At 47.7% G+C, this 16129-nt stretch overlaps 1 protein-coding gene across 1 annotated transcript in view; it reads left to right on the top strand.

Moving 5' to 3' along the window:
• The first annotated feature begins 5462 nt into the window (after positions 1 to 5462).
• The window catches only part of LOC144669342 (SH3 and multiple ankyrin repeat domains protein 1-like), a 212871-nt gene continuing 202204 nt past the window's right edge, over positions 5463 to 16129 (top strand). The window contains exon 1 of the mRNA XM_078531705.1: positions 5463 to 5703. Coding sequence (XP_078387831.1) covers positions 5494 to 5703 — 210 coding nt within the window. The 5' untranslated portion in view covers positions 5463 to 5493. The remainder of the gene's footprint in view (positions 5704 to 16129) is intronic.

The following is a 16129-nucleotide window of genomic DNA, read 5'->3' as shown; positions in this document are numbered from 1 at the left end:
CCCATCATACATACGATACGTTTTAAGAGCAGGTTTAGGCCACTTGGTGCTTCAAGCCTGCTCTGCCATTTAATAAGATCGTAACTGACCTGATTTTAACTTCATACTCCTGCCTCATCCAACAAAGCCTGGGTATGTCTGGCAAGTGCCAGCTTGCAGTGTGAGGAACCATTGCATAGGAATACAGGAGAAGTCTATGAATTTCCCAATGTTCTGTGTATAATAGCAGAAAGGAGTTGAAGATGTTTAGTCTAGGGGATGCTCGACTGCTTGTGTCCAGTTTTGGAATGCTCTTAGCTGGAGTATTATGTCTGGATTTGACCCCCATGCCTGGACCATGAGTTAGAGATTGCTTTAGAGAAACACAGGTTAGAAAGCACATTGCTAAACTTTTAAAACAACGAATTGGGTAGATTATCTGAGATTGTGTAGTTAGGAGATTGCTCAGTGATGAAATGTGTATCAGGCCTGGATTGATGGGCCTGATTTTTCTCTGGTATCTTTGTATGATTGAAGAGGTGTTCACTTTATATGGTGTGTTAAGAATGGTGCAGTATATGTAGGGACCCTCCATGGATTGCCACCTTGACATGGTGGATAGGCTTGTGTGCTCTGGCAATTTCTTGAGCAGTGCCGTCGGGAGCTCCTTGCTCCTGGTAGGACCACCTATGGTGGCAAGGTGGGGGGGAGGCGCCAGACAAAATGTGAACCAAAAGGTCTTCAAGGGCAGAACAGGTGAATGAACACAGTGCGTCTCACTGGCTGCAAAGCTGGTGGAAGGCAGCAAGGTGGGCATAGCCATCATTGTTTGAAATCTGACCGCCAACTTGCCAGTGTGGACAATGATGGCACCCCAAGGTTCCCATGTTAAACAAAGCCACATGCAGGCCCTTACCAGGGTTCAATTGGCCTGTTTAGGCACATGAAGACCCCTGGCAGAAACTCAGGACCTGAGCGACGTCATCCTCAAATCGGCCAACAGTGACAGTGATATGTAGGGTATGATTTGAAGCGGTATCGTGTATATACAACTGCGATACGGTGAGTCCAATTCCATTCTCACCCAATGTTCCCACATGCAGTTGCTTTCCAACAGAGTCACTGAATTGCAATTAGGAGCAGGTACCTGTGGATTTTCTCGTTTTATTTTTAAGCCCTGTCTCCAAGATTCTGAGGCTAACTATCGCATGTCAAACTGAGATAAGGTCACACAGTGCAAGCTGGAAATCAGTAAGAACCTCCCAATCTCAGTGGCTGTTCAACAATATCTGACTGAACAGACCAAGGCTTTTCTCTTTAGGAAAGAGAAGACTTAGGGGTAAGGTCCTCAAAATAATGGACGGGGTTGGATAGGATAGATGTGGAGAGAATGTTTCCACTTGTTGGAGAATCCAAAACTCCTCCTCTTCCTTAAGCTAAGAGGGTGTTGGCAACCATGAACTTTGTTTGGATTGGTCTGTGCTTATGCCTGGCAAAATACTGCAGTGCCTTTTGCAGCATGGCTGACCAGGAATCTCTCCCAGTCTTCACCACCTGCCATCAAATACATTGGAAGGATTTACAGGCTGATAATCAATCTGTTTGGCCACATTATGAAATCGCCTTCCCTGGCCATCAAGCCCTGAAGTCAGACTTGAACCAGCTACTATCTGGTACTGAAGGTAGGGATGCTACCTACTGCACCACAAGACCTCCAATCCAAAACTAGGGGTGGCCATAAATACAAGACAGTTACTAATCAACCCAAAAGGGAAATGTCTTTGTTCAGAAGATGGTTAGAATGTGGAGCCTGCTACCACAGGAAATAGTTGAGGCAAACAGCTAAGATGTTTTCCAAAGGAAACTAGATGAGTACATGAGAGAGCTGGGATAAAAAGATACACTGAAAGACTGAGATGAGGTGGATACAATTGGAAGAGATTTACATGCTGTATAAATGCCGGTATAGACAAGTTGGGCCAAGCGGCCTATTACTGTGCTGTATATTATGGAATTAAAGTGTCTTATACCACAGGAGGAGGCCATTCAGCCTGAAATGCCTGTGCTAGCACTTTGAAAGAGCTATCCAATTTTTAAAAATTTATTTTTTTCATGGGATGTGAATGTTGCAGGACTTTTTTCTTATTCATTCATGGTATGTGGGCTTTGCTGGCTGGTCCCATCCCTAGATGCCCTTGAGAAGGCGGTGCTGAGCTGCCTTCTTGAACCGCTGCAGTCCATGTGGTCTAGGTACACCCACAGTGCTGTTAGAGAGGGAGTTCCAAGATTTTGACCCAGCGACAGTGAAGGAATGGCGATATATTTCCAAGACAGGATGGTGAGTGGCTTGGAGGGGAACTTGCAGGTGATGGTGTTCCTATCTATCTGCTGCCCTTGTCCTTCTAGGTGGTAGTGGTCCTAGGTTTGGAAGGTGCTGTCAAAGAAGACTTGGTGATGGTCTTCCCATGTACTAGCTGCCATTGTCCCACATCCCAGCTTTAGCCCCATAACCCTGCACATTATTCCTCTACAAGAACAGGCCCAATTACCTTTTGAGTGGTCCAAATCATAACAACCCTCTGCATGAAGAAATCTCTCCTCTCGTTCTTTTGCTCATTGTTCTAAATCTATGATCTTCAGTTACTGACCCACTTGCCACACGGAACGGTTTCTCTCTACTCGCCCTATTAATGCCCCTTGTGAATTTGAACACCTCCATGAAATCTCCCTTTAACCTTCTCTGCCCTAAGGAGAACGATCCCAGCTTCCTCGATCTCTTCATGGAACTGAACTCCCCTCACCCCTGGTGTCATCCTGATGAATCTCCACTGTAACTGAACCATCAGGAGGAACAGGGGAAGTGCATGGGAGGAGTGAAACTCCAACCAATCAATATTGGTCACAGCGACATAAAACATTTATAGATCAAAAGCCATAGTGAATCATCTTGCAGAGTATTCAAGGCCGTCACTGACACTCTGACTGACGGTCCTGCCAGTTGTTTGGAAGCTTCCTGTGCGAGAGGCGAATGGAGGGATTAAAATATGTTTAAAATCATGAAGGGTTTAGATCAGTAGTGGGCAATCTGTGGCCCGCGGACCACAATCAGCCCATCAGGATTCCGTGTGCGGCCCGCGAGACATTTTGTTGACCGTTGCCCACGCGCGGGGCTGCCAGATTCTATTGGTTTCTGTCTGTGTAGTTTTTTTCCTGCCAGTATTACTAAAGTGATACACACTCAAAGCAAGGACACGTGAAGTGAGGTGGGTGCTGATTGCACACAACATTGACTATGAGAGCCGTGCGCTCCCTCTGCGTCCAATCAAAGCGCTGCTTCGCTTCAGTGGGCACGCCCCGCAAATTCTTACTCACGGGGTCATGGTTAGTGCGCATGCCTGATTTCAATCTTGCGGCGCACTGAGATGAAGGAGGGCCACTCTTGCGGGCCCACTCACTAGCCTCGTTTGCCCATCACTGATATAGTTAGATAGGTAGATAGATAAATTGGTTTGTTGAAACATCATCATGGCGGCATGTGTGATGACAATATAAATATAACAAATAATTGTAATTCATAACATAGTTATAGACCATCAATTAAATAAAAATAATGTCTGAAATAATAAGAGGATTGCACAATTATCAACGTTTCAGTACGCAAATAAACAACAGGCGATGCGAGGAAAGGTTTTACAAAAGGAGTGGTTAGCATTTGTAAGGCACTGCCAATGAGTGTGGTGGAAACAAGAGAATTGGATAAGTACTTGAAGGAGAAAAAGAATTGCAGGGATATGAGATCGGAGGGCAGTGGGACTAGCTGGAATGCTCTTCGAAAGAGCCGGTACAGACTTGATGGGCCAAATGGCCTCTTTCTGCGTCGTACTGTTCTATGATTCTATGAAAACGTGGCAGCAAAGACAAAATGAAGAGTCTTGTCACCTTGCAGGGGGCACAATTGCGGGGCACAATTTCAAAATAAGGGGCCTCCCATTTAAGACGGAGGTGAGGAGGAATTTCTTTACTCAGTCTTTCGAATTCTCTTCCCCAGAGAGCAGTGGAGGCTGGGTCGTTGAATAGACGCAAGGCGGAGTTAGTTAGAATTTTGATTGACAAGGGAGTCGAAGGTTGGGGCGTCCATCAGGAAAGTGGAGTTGAGGCCACATCAGGCCAGCCACGATCGTACCGAATGGCAGAGCAGGCTAGAGGGGCTGAATGGCCTACTACCGCTCCTGTATCTTACATTCTTATGAAGCTGAGGAGTGTGACGGGAGCGAGCTAGAAAAAGACGCAACTCCACTGACTTTCCCACTTGGATCAGAGCCAAGATTCCCCCTCCCTCACCTCTCGACTCCAAATCCCTGATTTCTAATTAGATTCTCTCAAACCTTGAAGGCCTCCAATTAGTTGCAGGCATTTGTCAGCCTTGGCCTAGTTTCAGTCAGATGACATTTCTCCTGTTCTTTCTTTTTGAGAAGTGTTGCACGAGCAGTGAGAATCTCAGTGAGCCACACGCTTGCCAAATCCCTCGAAGTTATTCAGACAAATGCTCCACACTGCAGAATCTCGAGTGTGCGTTGTAATGAGAAAAACAAAAAAAAACAAAGGGAGAAATTGGGACAATTTGAAGGGCCAGATAAAATGGGAATTATGTTTAAAAGGGTAGACACGGGGAAACTCCCGCCCCCTTGGCACTCGGGAGCCAAGGACGAGGGGACAGAATAACACCCAAGTCTTGGAGCGAAACCAGGAGGCACATTTTCACGTTGAAGGGCAGCGAAAATCTGGAACTCTCTCCGCCCAAAGGTCGATGCCGGAGGGGGGAGGGGTCAGGGAACGTTCGGAGCTTTGAGGACCGGCTTAGGTAGAATATTGTTCGATCTGAGGGATATGGAGCTAAGGAGGGAAGCGACGGTGATCTTATCGAATGGCGGAGCAGGCTCGAGGGGTTGGGCTGCCTCCATGGGTCCTCCGAGTGAATCGGGGCCCCGCGTTTTTGCCCCAATTTTTAGGAAAGGGGAGGGGAACGGTTTGCCTTCCTCTCAAATCCCAGCAGTACACATGCGCACACGTGCACACTCACACTGTGCTTTGGAAGAATGAAGGGGGTGGGAGGGGTGCTGGTGGTGGTGGGTGGTGACTATGTTGTTTTCACTCTGGGACCTATTAGCTTTGAAAGCAGTACTGGAGATGCTGTGTGTGTGAATGGAGTGAACTGCTTTGGGTGGAATAGTGTGGAGTGGGATCAAAACCTTGAGCTTGGAGACTTGCTGGGGGCAACATTATGGATATGGAAGGCAAGAGTCTCTCTTATTTTTAATTTTGGAAATCAGAGATTTGCTACTCTTGTGTGTGTTCTCCTCTTTTACAGATTCAGGGTGTACTGTGGAAAGATGTACGTCTGGGAGCTCATTAATAAAAGGCTATAGTTAGCATTTCTCTCTCTCTCTCTCTCTCTCCCTCCTGCAGCTCTCGGTGATGCAGCACCTGCCTTGTGTTCAGAGGCTCCGCTGAAAGATGCCCCACAGCCCGGCTTCCAGCGAGGATGAGCGGCGGAGCGTTCCCGAGTATCCAGGGGAGTCTGACAGCGACAGCTCCGGGGAGGAGACCCTCCGAGGCGGCTGCAACATCAGCAGCGTCCCGGTCCCGAAGCCCAGAGACAGGAGCATCGACGCCGACTTCAGCATGATGGTCTTTCGCATTGGCATCCCAGACCTGCAGCAGACGGTGAGGGAGTGGGGCACTTCGACCGGGACAGGAGCACCGGGGAGGAGGAGGCTGTGGGGAGGGGGGTATATTTGCAATGGCATTGGTTGTGGGTGGGGGCGGTGGGGGGGTTAATGTTATCATCGGTGTTTGCAAAGTTACTACTGCAGCTTTTCCAACCCACGTCCCCTTCCCAGAGTTGCGATTAAGCCAGAAAGTTCAACACTTGCCCCAATTCGGCAGAGTCCCTCCCATTCCCTCATTTACAAAGTGAAAACAACTTGACTGCATCCAAAGCTCAGGGAGTAAGCATCAGTTCTGACTTAGTTGGTCACTCTCTTCCCTCATCCAACATTTCCACTCCAGAGACTTGAGCGCCTGTTCCAGGCTGCCCCCTCCACCCTTTCCCAGTGCAGTACAGCAGGAGGGCTGCACTGTCAGAGGTGCCATCTTTCAGGGGAGGCATTAAACTGAGGACCCACGCCACCGCTCCCTCCCCACCCTGTCTGCCCCCACCACTCCCCGGGTGAGGCTCGGAAAAGCACGTGACGCTATTCCGGCGCGGAGCAAGCGAGTCCTCTCCCCACCCCCACCCTGGTGTCCTAGCCAATGTTTACCAACCTCCGGCCAACATGGCGAGAAGCAGCTGAAGCCGGCCGCGATCCACCTTGCTGCCTGTGGGATCTTCCTGTGCGCCCATGGGGCTGCTGCGTCTCTGGCGTTGGCGTGGCGACCACCCTCGCATTCGACCCTGTCATAGCCAAGCCAACCTCATCCAGCCAATCCTGCCCTGTGGACCAATGATGACTGCCTCTCGCTCCCCCCACTCCATTTCCTCCTCCCTCTGTCCAAGGCCGCTGTGGCCCACCCAACACTCCGACCCTGGCACAGTTTCATATTGTGCCCCCCTGTGGTCTGAGATGGGCTGCAACTGTGGCCAGATGTTCTCAGGACAAATTATTACAGCACACTTTGGAGAGCTGGGAGGCGGCTAGACATAGCAAAAGAGAAAAAGGCACACTCCTGGAGATTAGGCAGGCGTTTTACAAGTTAAACCACACAGGAACATTCTCAATGCAACTTTCTGCAGTTCTGCATGAGCATCCCTCAGCCGACCCGTGTTTTCTGGCTGAAGGCGGGTGTTTTGATGGAGCAGCTGGGTTCACACAAACTTTGTGTTTCAAGGCTCCGCCAGTTTCGTTAGGGCCACGTGACGAAAGTGTGAATTCCGCTCTCACGGGCACGCTCCGCTCCCGAAAGCCTGTGCCCACGTGCGCGTTAACGAGTGGGTGCGCAGGGCAATGCCATGTGCGGCCCTGTCCCAGGGCCCGTGTGTCAGTGAACCTGCAGCAGTGGGTGTGAAGAATTGGGCGAGTGCTTGAAGGGAAACCATTTGCAGGGCTGTGGGGAAAGACCAGGGAGCGGTGGGACTAATTGGATAGCTCTTTCAAAGGGTCGGCACAGGCACGAAGGGCTGAATGGCCTCCCTCGGTGTGTTATCATTCTATGGTTCTGTGACATAGAGAGCGTGGGGTAAAAGTGCCCAACACTGCTTGGTTGGGGTGAAGAGAGTGGTTAGAATGCGGAATGCACCACCACAGGGAGTAAGTGGGGTGATTCGCATAAATGCATTTACAGCGAAGCTAACTAAGCACATGAGGGAGTAAGGAAGAGAAAAGTTGCTGACAGGGTGAGATCAAGTAGGGTTTGAGGAGGCTCGTGTACAACATAATCACAGGCAGAGACTTGTTGGGCCGGATGACCTGTTTCTGTGCTGTAAGCTCCCATGTAAACTTCTTGCTTTGAAGTCTCAAAAGCATTTCTTATTGAAAAAAAGAGAAAGTCAAATCATTTCCTGCTCTGGCCTGGAACAGGGAAAAGTCCATCAGTTGACAAACTTACCTCACTAGTAGCGTTTCGGTACCAGCTGATCTACACTGATGAGAGAGACTGTGCCTTAAAGGGTCAGGCCTCAGCTTAGCACAGTGTCACCTTAGCAATTATTTGAGCGTGGCCTTGCATTGCCATAGGGACAACACTGGGGATGAGCTGTTGGATCTCTGAGGTCCTTTCTAGTGGGTTTTAGCGTGCGCCAGAACAACTTCAGTCCTAATCCTAGCGAGGTCACTGCTATCTGACTGCATCTGACTTCACTGCCTGTACCATCGTGAGTAAAACTGGCCAGGATTCCCAACCCTAGGTGCAGAGCAAGACTGTGGGAGGCCTATACCATGGCCAAGTACTGTCCACTCTCTGTTGCTATGGCTACGGCCGTGTAATGGTTATGTGTCGGCCCTGGACTAATTAATCCGAGAGGATGCGGAGTTCAAACCCCATGCATGGCAGTTTTGAGAATTTGAATTCCGTTGGGCAACCTGGAAAGGGGAGGGTGCGATTGAGTGGACTGTGATATTGGCCACAGGTGACGGAGATGCCAACAATCGTTTCCAAACTCACACAGGGAAAGTGGCTGCTTGATAGAAGCTGTAAGGAAGTGGGATAGGCAACTAGGTGCCTTAAGGGAACCACATTCCGAGCAAGAGTCAGTCCCTGGAGGAGACGTGGGGAACAGGCAGCGCGAATCTGTGCAGAGATTAAATGCATCCGGCACTTGCAAGGTTAAAGCAGTCACCATTTGTAGAGGGGAAGAGGAGAGTGGGAGCTTTTATTTACATGCTGCAACCCTCCCCCCACCATTGGCTTTCTCTGCTATTTACACTGATAGTCATTTTGTCAACAGCTTACGTTTATGTAGCACCTTTCAACTAGTGAAACATCCCAAGGTGCTTCACAGGAGTGCAATGAAACAAGATCTGACACCCAATCACATAAGGAGCTACTAGTTCAGCAAAGAGGTAGGTTTTGAGGTACATCTTAGAGAAGAAAGGTAGTGAGTCAGAGAAATTTGGGGAGGGGACTCCAGAGCTTAGGGCCCAGACCGTGGAAGGCACACCTGCTAGTTGTGGAGTGATTAAAATCGGGAATGCTCAGAAGGCCAGAATTGGATGAGCACAGAGGGTTATGGGTTGGAGGAGGTTCCAAAGACAGGGGCATGTGAGGCCACGAAGGGATTTTAAAACCGAGGCGTTGCCGGACTGGGAGTCCATTTAAATCAGCGAGGGAAGGGTGCTGGGCAAAAGAGACTTGGTGCGAGTTGTGAACATGGACAGCAGAGATTTGGATGAATGGAACATAGGTATTAGCCCTCAAATATAGTGCAGCGAGGTTTTAAACATATTGGAGGTTATGGTGAGGCCATGCTGAGTGTTGGGCAGAGACTGAGAGACCCGGAAACCTGCGGCAACCTCTCTGCCGGGCTTTTATTTTTAATTTCCTGTTGGTGTTGATGACCCAGCTGTCCGTCACAGTCTGCCTCCTTCCTCCAAGCATTCCCTAATGATGGCTCCACTGTAAGGATTTGCTCCTGCCCCTTAAATCAGCTGGAATTCTGAAAAAAAAAAACCTTCGCAGATGCTATCCCAAAGCTGGAAGTTAGAATTGTCGCATTATAAAATTGTACAGCGCAGTAGGTGGCCATTTGGCCCATTATGAAGATACTGGCCCTCTGAAAGGCCTGGCTAGTTAATCCCATTTTTCTGCCATTTTCTCGATATATTAGTATATATATAACATATACGTATTTATCCAGTTCTCTTTCGGATACAATCTTCAGCTCCTTGGCAGCCATTCCTGTGGCTGCATCAGAAGGTTCAGGGTTCGATTCATTACCCCCTCCCCTGACCCATGATTGTTCTGGAGACCAGAATTCCAGCTTGGAATTCTCTGTTACTCATGGGTATGTGGCCGAATGGACTGTATCGGCTGTGAACACCCATAAAACCTTCTTGCCGTGTAGGACTAACCCCCGCACCCCTATCTGCTGGTATAAAGATGGTTGTGCCCATGGAAAGAGTGTCATGTCACAGCATCTCAGATTTATCCACCTGTGAGTCCTTTCACGATCTCACGCCATTCCCTCCATGGGAAGTGCACCAAGGCACAAAAATAACAAAGGCACCACCTGGTCACACTGTTAGTCAGCCTGTGAATCCCTCCACCACCTCTCACCGTTCTCTCCAGGGAGAGAGCGAAGATACGAAATAAAATATTGTCCTTTGAAAAGCTATTAAGGGATTCAGCTGAGATAGTGGTAATGTCACTGGACTAGTCATCCAGAGCCCACACTGATACTCTGGGGACACGTGTTCAAATCCCACCACGGTGGCTGGTGGAATTTAAATTCGATGAATAAATCTGGAATTGAAAGTTAGTTTCAGTAATGGTGGCCATGACAACTATCATTGATTTTGTAAGAATCCATCTGGTTCACTAATGTCCTTTAAGGAAGGAAATTTGCTGTCCTTGCCTGGTCTGGCCTACATGTGGGCTCCAGACCCACAGCAATGTGGTTAACTCTTGCCCACTCAGTTTAAGGGCCATTAGGGATGGGCAACAAATGCTCGTGGTGCCAGGGATGCCCATATCCCATGAAAGGACAATAATAACTTCCAGTACGGATTGTGGAAGGCAGAGTTTCCTGTAAGATGCGTGCGTGTGCACTCACACACAGCTAAGAAAAATTGGAGGGAACGTTGATAGTTGGCCATGGTAACCCATGGCTGCCTCTATTCTCACAACCCTCTGTATACAATTTTGGTTTCCTTATGTAAGGAGGGATACAATTGCATTGGAAGCAGTTCAGAGAAGGTTCGCTCAGCTGATTCCTGGGATGAATTTGTTGCCTTAAAAGGAAAGGCTGAACAGGTTTTCAATAATGAAAGTGATCTTATTGAAACACATAAGGTTCTGAGGGGGCTTGACAGGGTGGATGCTGAGAGGATGTTTCCCCTTGTGGGGGGAGCTAGAACTAGGGGTCACAGTTTCAGAATAAAGGGTCTCCCACTTAAGATGGGGATGAGGGGAAATTTCTTCCCCCAGAGGGTTGTTAGTCTGTGGGATTCTCTTTCCCAGAGAGCAGAGGAGGCTGGGTCATTGAATATATTTCAAGGCGGAGTTAGACAGATTTTTGATTGACGAGGGAGTCGAGGGTTATTTGGGTGGGGGGGTGTTGAGGTGGTTGTTGGGAGCAGGTGGGAAAGCGAAGTAAGGGCCATAATCAGATCAGCCATGACCTTATTGAATGGTGCCAGCTTGAAGGGCTGAATGGCCTCCTCCTGCTCCTGTTTCTTTACGTCTTTATTTTCTCTCTCTTCATTCTATATTGCCGCCGCTGCTGACTGCAGGGCTTTAGGGTGTAAATGGCCAGTCGTACAGCACAAGGTTAAAAACCAATTCCTTACACGTCCATTGTCACTTTTCCTCTACGGCTGCCACTGTTCCCACTTTTTGAGGCAGGAAGCGGGAAGGTGAGGGTGGGGGTATCCCCCGTGTTATTGCTCACGGTGTCTCTGATGATACTCTCCTTTGTCAGGATGTTGTCTTAAGTAACGTGACGTATTCTGCCATGTATTATACGCAGCCAAACAGGTTGAGTACAAACTTGTCACTGTTTGAAAATAAGGGGTCGTTCATTTAAGACAGAGATGAGGAGAATTTTTTTCCCTCAGGGGGTAGTGAGTTTTTGGAACTCTCTTCCTCAAAAGGCGGTGGAAGCAGAGTCTTTGAATATTTTTAAGGCGGAGCGAAATAGATTCTTGATTAGCAAGGGGATGAAAGGTTAGCGGGGTGGGCAGGAATGTGGGGTTACATTCAGATCAGCCACGATCTTATAGAATGGCAGAGCAGGCTTGAGGGGCCGAGTGGCCTACTCCTGCTCCTAAATCATATGTTCGTATGCTGCAAATCCTTCCAACACACACCAATGGCGGGCGGTAAGAGCGGGAGAGATTCCTGGTCAGCCATGTGATGGAAAGAACGTTGGAGCCTCTACCATCATTACCCATAGCTCCAGACTATATGTAAAAAGTGCATGTTGCCACAGCAACTCAGGCTCGCTGAGTGAACCGTACCACCCGTGAGGGATTTGGAACAACGTCAGATAAATGGAGTCCAGGTGCAGATCACCCATGATCCAAGTGAATGGTGCAGCAGGCTTGAGGGGCTGAATGGCCTCTTCCTTTCCCTGGCAGGAACCTCCTGGCATAATGGGAGCATGCCAAGCTGCTCCCAAAAGTAATTGATGCAAAAAGGGTGCATAGACACGTTGAAATCTCCGAACGCTCTCAGAAATTGATTATCCGTCCGTTGACCTGCATTGGCGAGAAAGTTTATTCGTTTAATTTCGAGGGAGTTTGGAGCATGCCACCTTCAACGGCCTCAATTAGAGGCTTTGACAAGGGGGGAGGGGAGTGAGTGAGCGAGTTCTTCGAGAAAGTGCAGTGACATCTAATTTGCTATTCCACTTTTTAGCTCGCCTACACAAAGAGGTGGATCACATTTCAACACATTTACAAACTCGCTTTATTACATTATTACAGTGCGAGCTGTCTCTTCAAGCACTGTCTGTCTAGTGTGGTGAGGGTGCAGAGGGACCTTGTAAAGAGGCTGTGTGTACATAGAGTGATGGAGCATCTCAGACTATCACTGCTTACAGTGTTCAGATAGACTCGTAACACCAGCTCCCTTCCCCAGTTCCAATTATTTTTAATTATTTGTTCATGGGATGGGGGCGTTGCTGACTAGGCCAGCATCCCTAATTGCCCTTGAGAACTGAGTGGCATGCTAATATATTTCAGAGGGCATTTAAGAGTCAACCACATTGCTGTGGGTCTGGAGTCACGTATAGCTCAGACCAGGTAAGGACGGCAGATTTCCTCCTCTAAAGGACATTAGTGAACCAGATGGGTTCATTAAAATAAGAGATAGAAAAGAAGATTTGCATTTAGATAGTGCTTTTCACAACCTTAGGACATCCCAAACCATGTTACAACCAATGAAGTACTTTTCTGAAGTGCAGTCGCTGTTGTAATGTAGGAAGATGTGGCAGCCAATTTGCGTACAGCAAGGTCCCACAAAAATCAATGTGATAATGACCAGATAATGTGATTTTTCTGACTTTGATTGAAGGATAATTATTGGCCTTTGCTTTTCTTCAAAATAATGCCTGTGGAACCTCTTACCTCTGCCTCTGAGTGCAGATGGGGTCTTAATTTAATGTGTCCTTCAAAAGATGGCAACTCCAACAGCTCAGTACTCGCTCAGTACTGGAACTGGAAGTGTCAGCCTTGTTTTTGTGCTCCAGTCTTTGGTGTGGGAATTGAACCCATGACCTTCTGACTCAGAGGCCCCCATTGTTAAGTGCGGACATACAGTGCCAGTGTGTAGTGTTGGGCCAGAAGAACCAGGCCTAGTGTTTATTCCCAGCTTCTATTGAATCATCTTTAGCCCTCAATGACCCAGGCCTTGGGTTGAGGGGGAGAATGCAGCCTGGATCCTCATCAGTGTCCAGCTGGGAAGCAGCCACTGGGGTGGAGAAGCAGAACATAGAATGGTTACAGGACAGAAGGAGGCTATTCGGTTAATCGTGTCTGTGCCGACCCTCTGTGAGAGCTAATCATCTAGTCCCGCTCCGCTGCCTTCTCCCTGTAACCCTGCACATTCTTCCTTTTCAGATGACTATCTAATTCCCTCTTGAACGCCTCGATTGAACCTGCATCCACCGCACTTTCAGGCAGCGCATTCCAGATCCTAACTACTCGCTGCGTGAAAAAGTTTTCCCCATGTCCCCATTGCTTATTTAGCCAATCACCTTAAATCAGCTTCCTCTGATTGTTGATCCTTCCACCAGTGGGAACAGTTTCTCCTGATCTACTCTGTCCAGACCCCTCATGATTTTGAACACCTCGATCAAAACTCCTTGCAACCTTCTCTTCTCCAGGGAGAATAGGCCCAACTTCTCAACTATTGGAGACTTCTCAAGCCTCCTGAGACAGCACCTTCCAAACCCACAATCACTACCATCTAGAAGGACAAGAGCAGCAGACACATGGGAACACCACCACCTGGAAGTTCCCCTCCACCACCCTGAGTTGGAAATATATCGCCACCACCTTCTCAAAGGCACTTAGGAATGGGCAATAAATGCTGGCCTAGCTAGCGAAGCCCACATCCCATGAATGAATTAAAGAGACATAAGTGATGTTCCTCATGCCTGGAACCAGTCTCACGAATCTTCTACACCCTCTCTAATGTCTTCAGTTCCTTCCTAAAGTGAGCCGCCCAGAACTGGGCACAACACCCCAGCACTCCAGATGGAACTGAGTGTCAGCGGCTTTTATGGTGACGAGCAATGAAGGTTTTTGAAAGGAAATTTTGAGGGAAATGAATATTTGAAGGTGAGGAAGATACAAAGGCTTAGGGAAGGAGCCCTACATGAACGAAACTCTGGAATTCCCTTCCCAAACCTTTTCATCTCCCAACCTTTCTCTTTCCTTTAAGACGTTCCTTAAAACCTGCCTTTTTGACCAAGCTTCTGGTCATCTGACCTAATATCTCCTTATGTGGCTCGGTGTAAAAGTTTTGTTTGCTGACGCTCCTATGAAGTGCCCTGCAATGTTTTATTATGTGAAGGGTGTGATATAAATGCAAGTTGTTGTTGTAATTTGGAATAACCACCCAAATAAATAATCCACGCCGTTAAATTAGGTTAGGGCTATCAGCCTGGCTACCATTCACCTCACTCCCTGCTTCCTGCTTTTCCCTTGATGTTGGCTTTGGAGCTGCACCTTTAACAGCCAGCCAGTGACAATCAGGGTATTGGAACATGGGAACAGGTGGAGGCCATTCAGCCCCTCGACCATGTTCCGCCAATCAGTGAGACCATGGCTGATCTGTTACATCACTCCATATACCCGCCATTGCCCCATATCCCTCAATACCCTTGGTCAACAAATATCTGCAACCCTCTGTTTTAAAATTAACAATAGATCCAGCAGTCTCAGATGTTTCTTAAGCCTTCGTTTCTCAATGCTTTTATGAACAGGAAATTATATTTTCAGGCTGCATACCTCTCCAGCTATTTTCATTGCAACAATTTGCATTTACATAACCTCTTTAATGTAGTAAGATTCCCCAAGGTACTTCATTGGAGGTGACCATCAGTCAATAATTGGCACTGCTGTTGCCAGAGACAATTGGGAGGTTCTCCAGAGCTTAGTGCCCAAGTGGTTGAAAATGCAGCTGCCACTGGTAGAGTGAAGGAAGTGTGGGATGCACAAGAGACCAGAATTGGAGGAGTGCAATGGTCTCTTGGGTTGGAGGGATGGAAGAGGTTATGCGGCGAGAGAGTGGTGGGGGGGGCAGGTAGGGGCAAGGCCATGGAACAACTTGAGAACATGAGTGAGAATTTTAAAATCCGGACGTTTGCTGGACTGGAAGTCAATGTAGGTCAGGGAGCAGAGAGGTGAGCAGGACCTGGTATGAGTTAAGGTACAGGCAGCAACGTTTTGGATGAGCTCAAGTTCATGGGGGTGGGTGAAAGACAGGGGGCATTGGAGAATGTTGGAATAGTTGGAGTCTGGGGCCACCAAGAAAGAATGATATGTTGAGGGCTGAAATTTCTAATCTTAATTAGGCAATAATGAGAGCTGTAGATACAAAGTGCCAGCAACAATGTCCAAGACATCGCTCGCCAATCCTCGGAGACGCCCAGACAATGTGAGATGATTGAGAACAGTCAAAAGGCTTCTTGGGCCTTGTGAGGTTGAGGATAATCCTTATTATTCACTTGAATGTCAGCTCTTAGAAGCAAGCAATAGGGAGGTATCAGATTAATCTTTATTTATTGATATTCTAAGAACAAACACAGCAAGTGCAATATTAATGAGGCTGAGGCAAATTATCACAGGCAACAAACTCATAAGGGCCTTAGTAACTAAATCAGATCAACTGTACATTGGTTTGTTGTCCTTATAGAGTTAATTATGTGAAATAAACATATTTTTATTTCTTTCATGGGATGTGGGCATCACTGGCAAGGCCAGCATTCATTGCCCATCCCAAATTGCTCTTGATCCGAGAGACTTGCTAGGCCATTTCAGAGGGCAGTTAAGAGTCAGTTACATGTTCATCTGGAGACAGACTAGCTAAGGATGGAAGATTAGGGAACTAGATGGATTTTTATGACTATCAATAACAATTTCATGGTCACCATTCCAGATTTATGAATTGGATTTAAATTCCACCAGCTGCTGTGGTGGGATTTGAACCTACGTCCCCACACTATTAGCCTGGGTTCCTGGATTACTAGTCTCGTGACATTACCACTACACCATTGTCTCCCGTGAGAACATTAGCAAGTAAGCATGTCTATAGTTAGTACGCGAGTACATAAGGATAATATATTAGCGTGTTAAAGGTCATGCAGACCACTTGTCCCTTTTGTGAATGCTCATTAGCAATATTATCTCTTTATGGATATCTGGACATCCCACACACGCACCATTAGGAGAGTTTCTTTTCATCTTGAGTTTTTATTAAACTGAAGCCG

Source organism: Cetorhinus maximus, chromosome 29 (assembly GCF_964194155.1).
Source record: "Cetorhinus maximus chromosome 29, sCetMax3.hap1.1, whole genome shotgun sequence".
NCBI lineage: Eukaryota > Metazoa > Chordata > Chondrichthyes > Lamniformes > Cetorhinidae > Cetorhinus > Cetorhinus maximus.
This window is presented reverse-complemented; position numbering and strand designations above follow the sequence as displayed.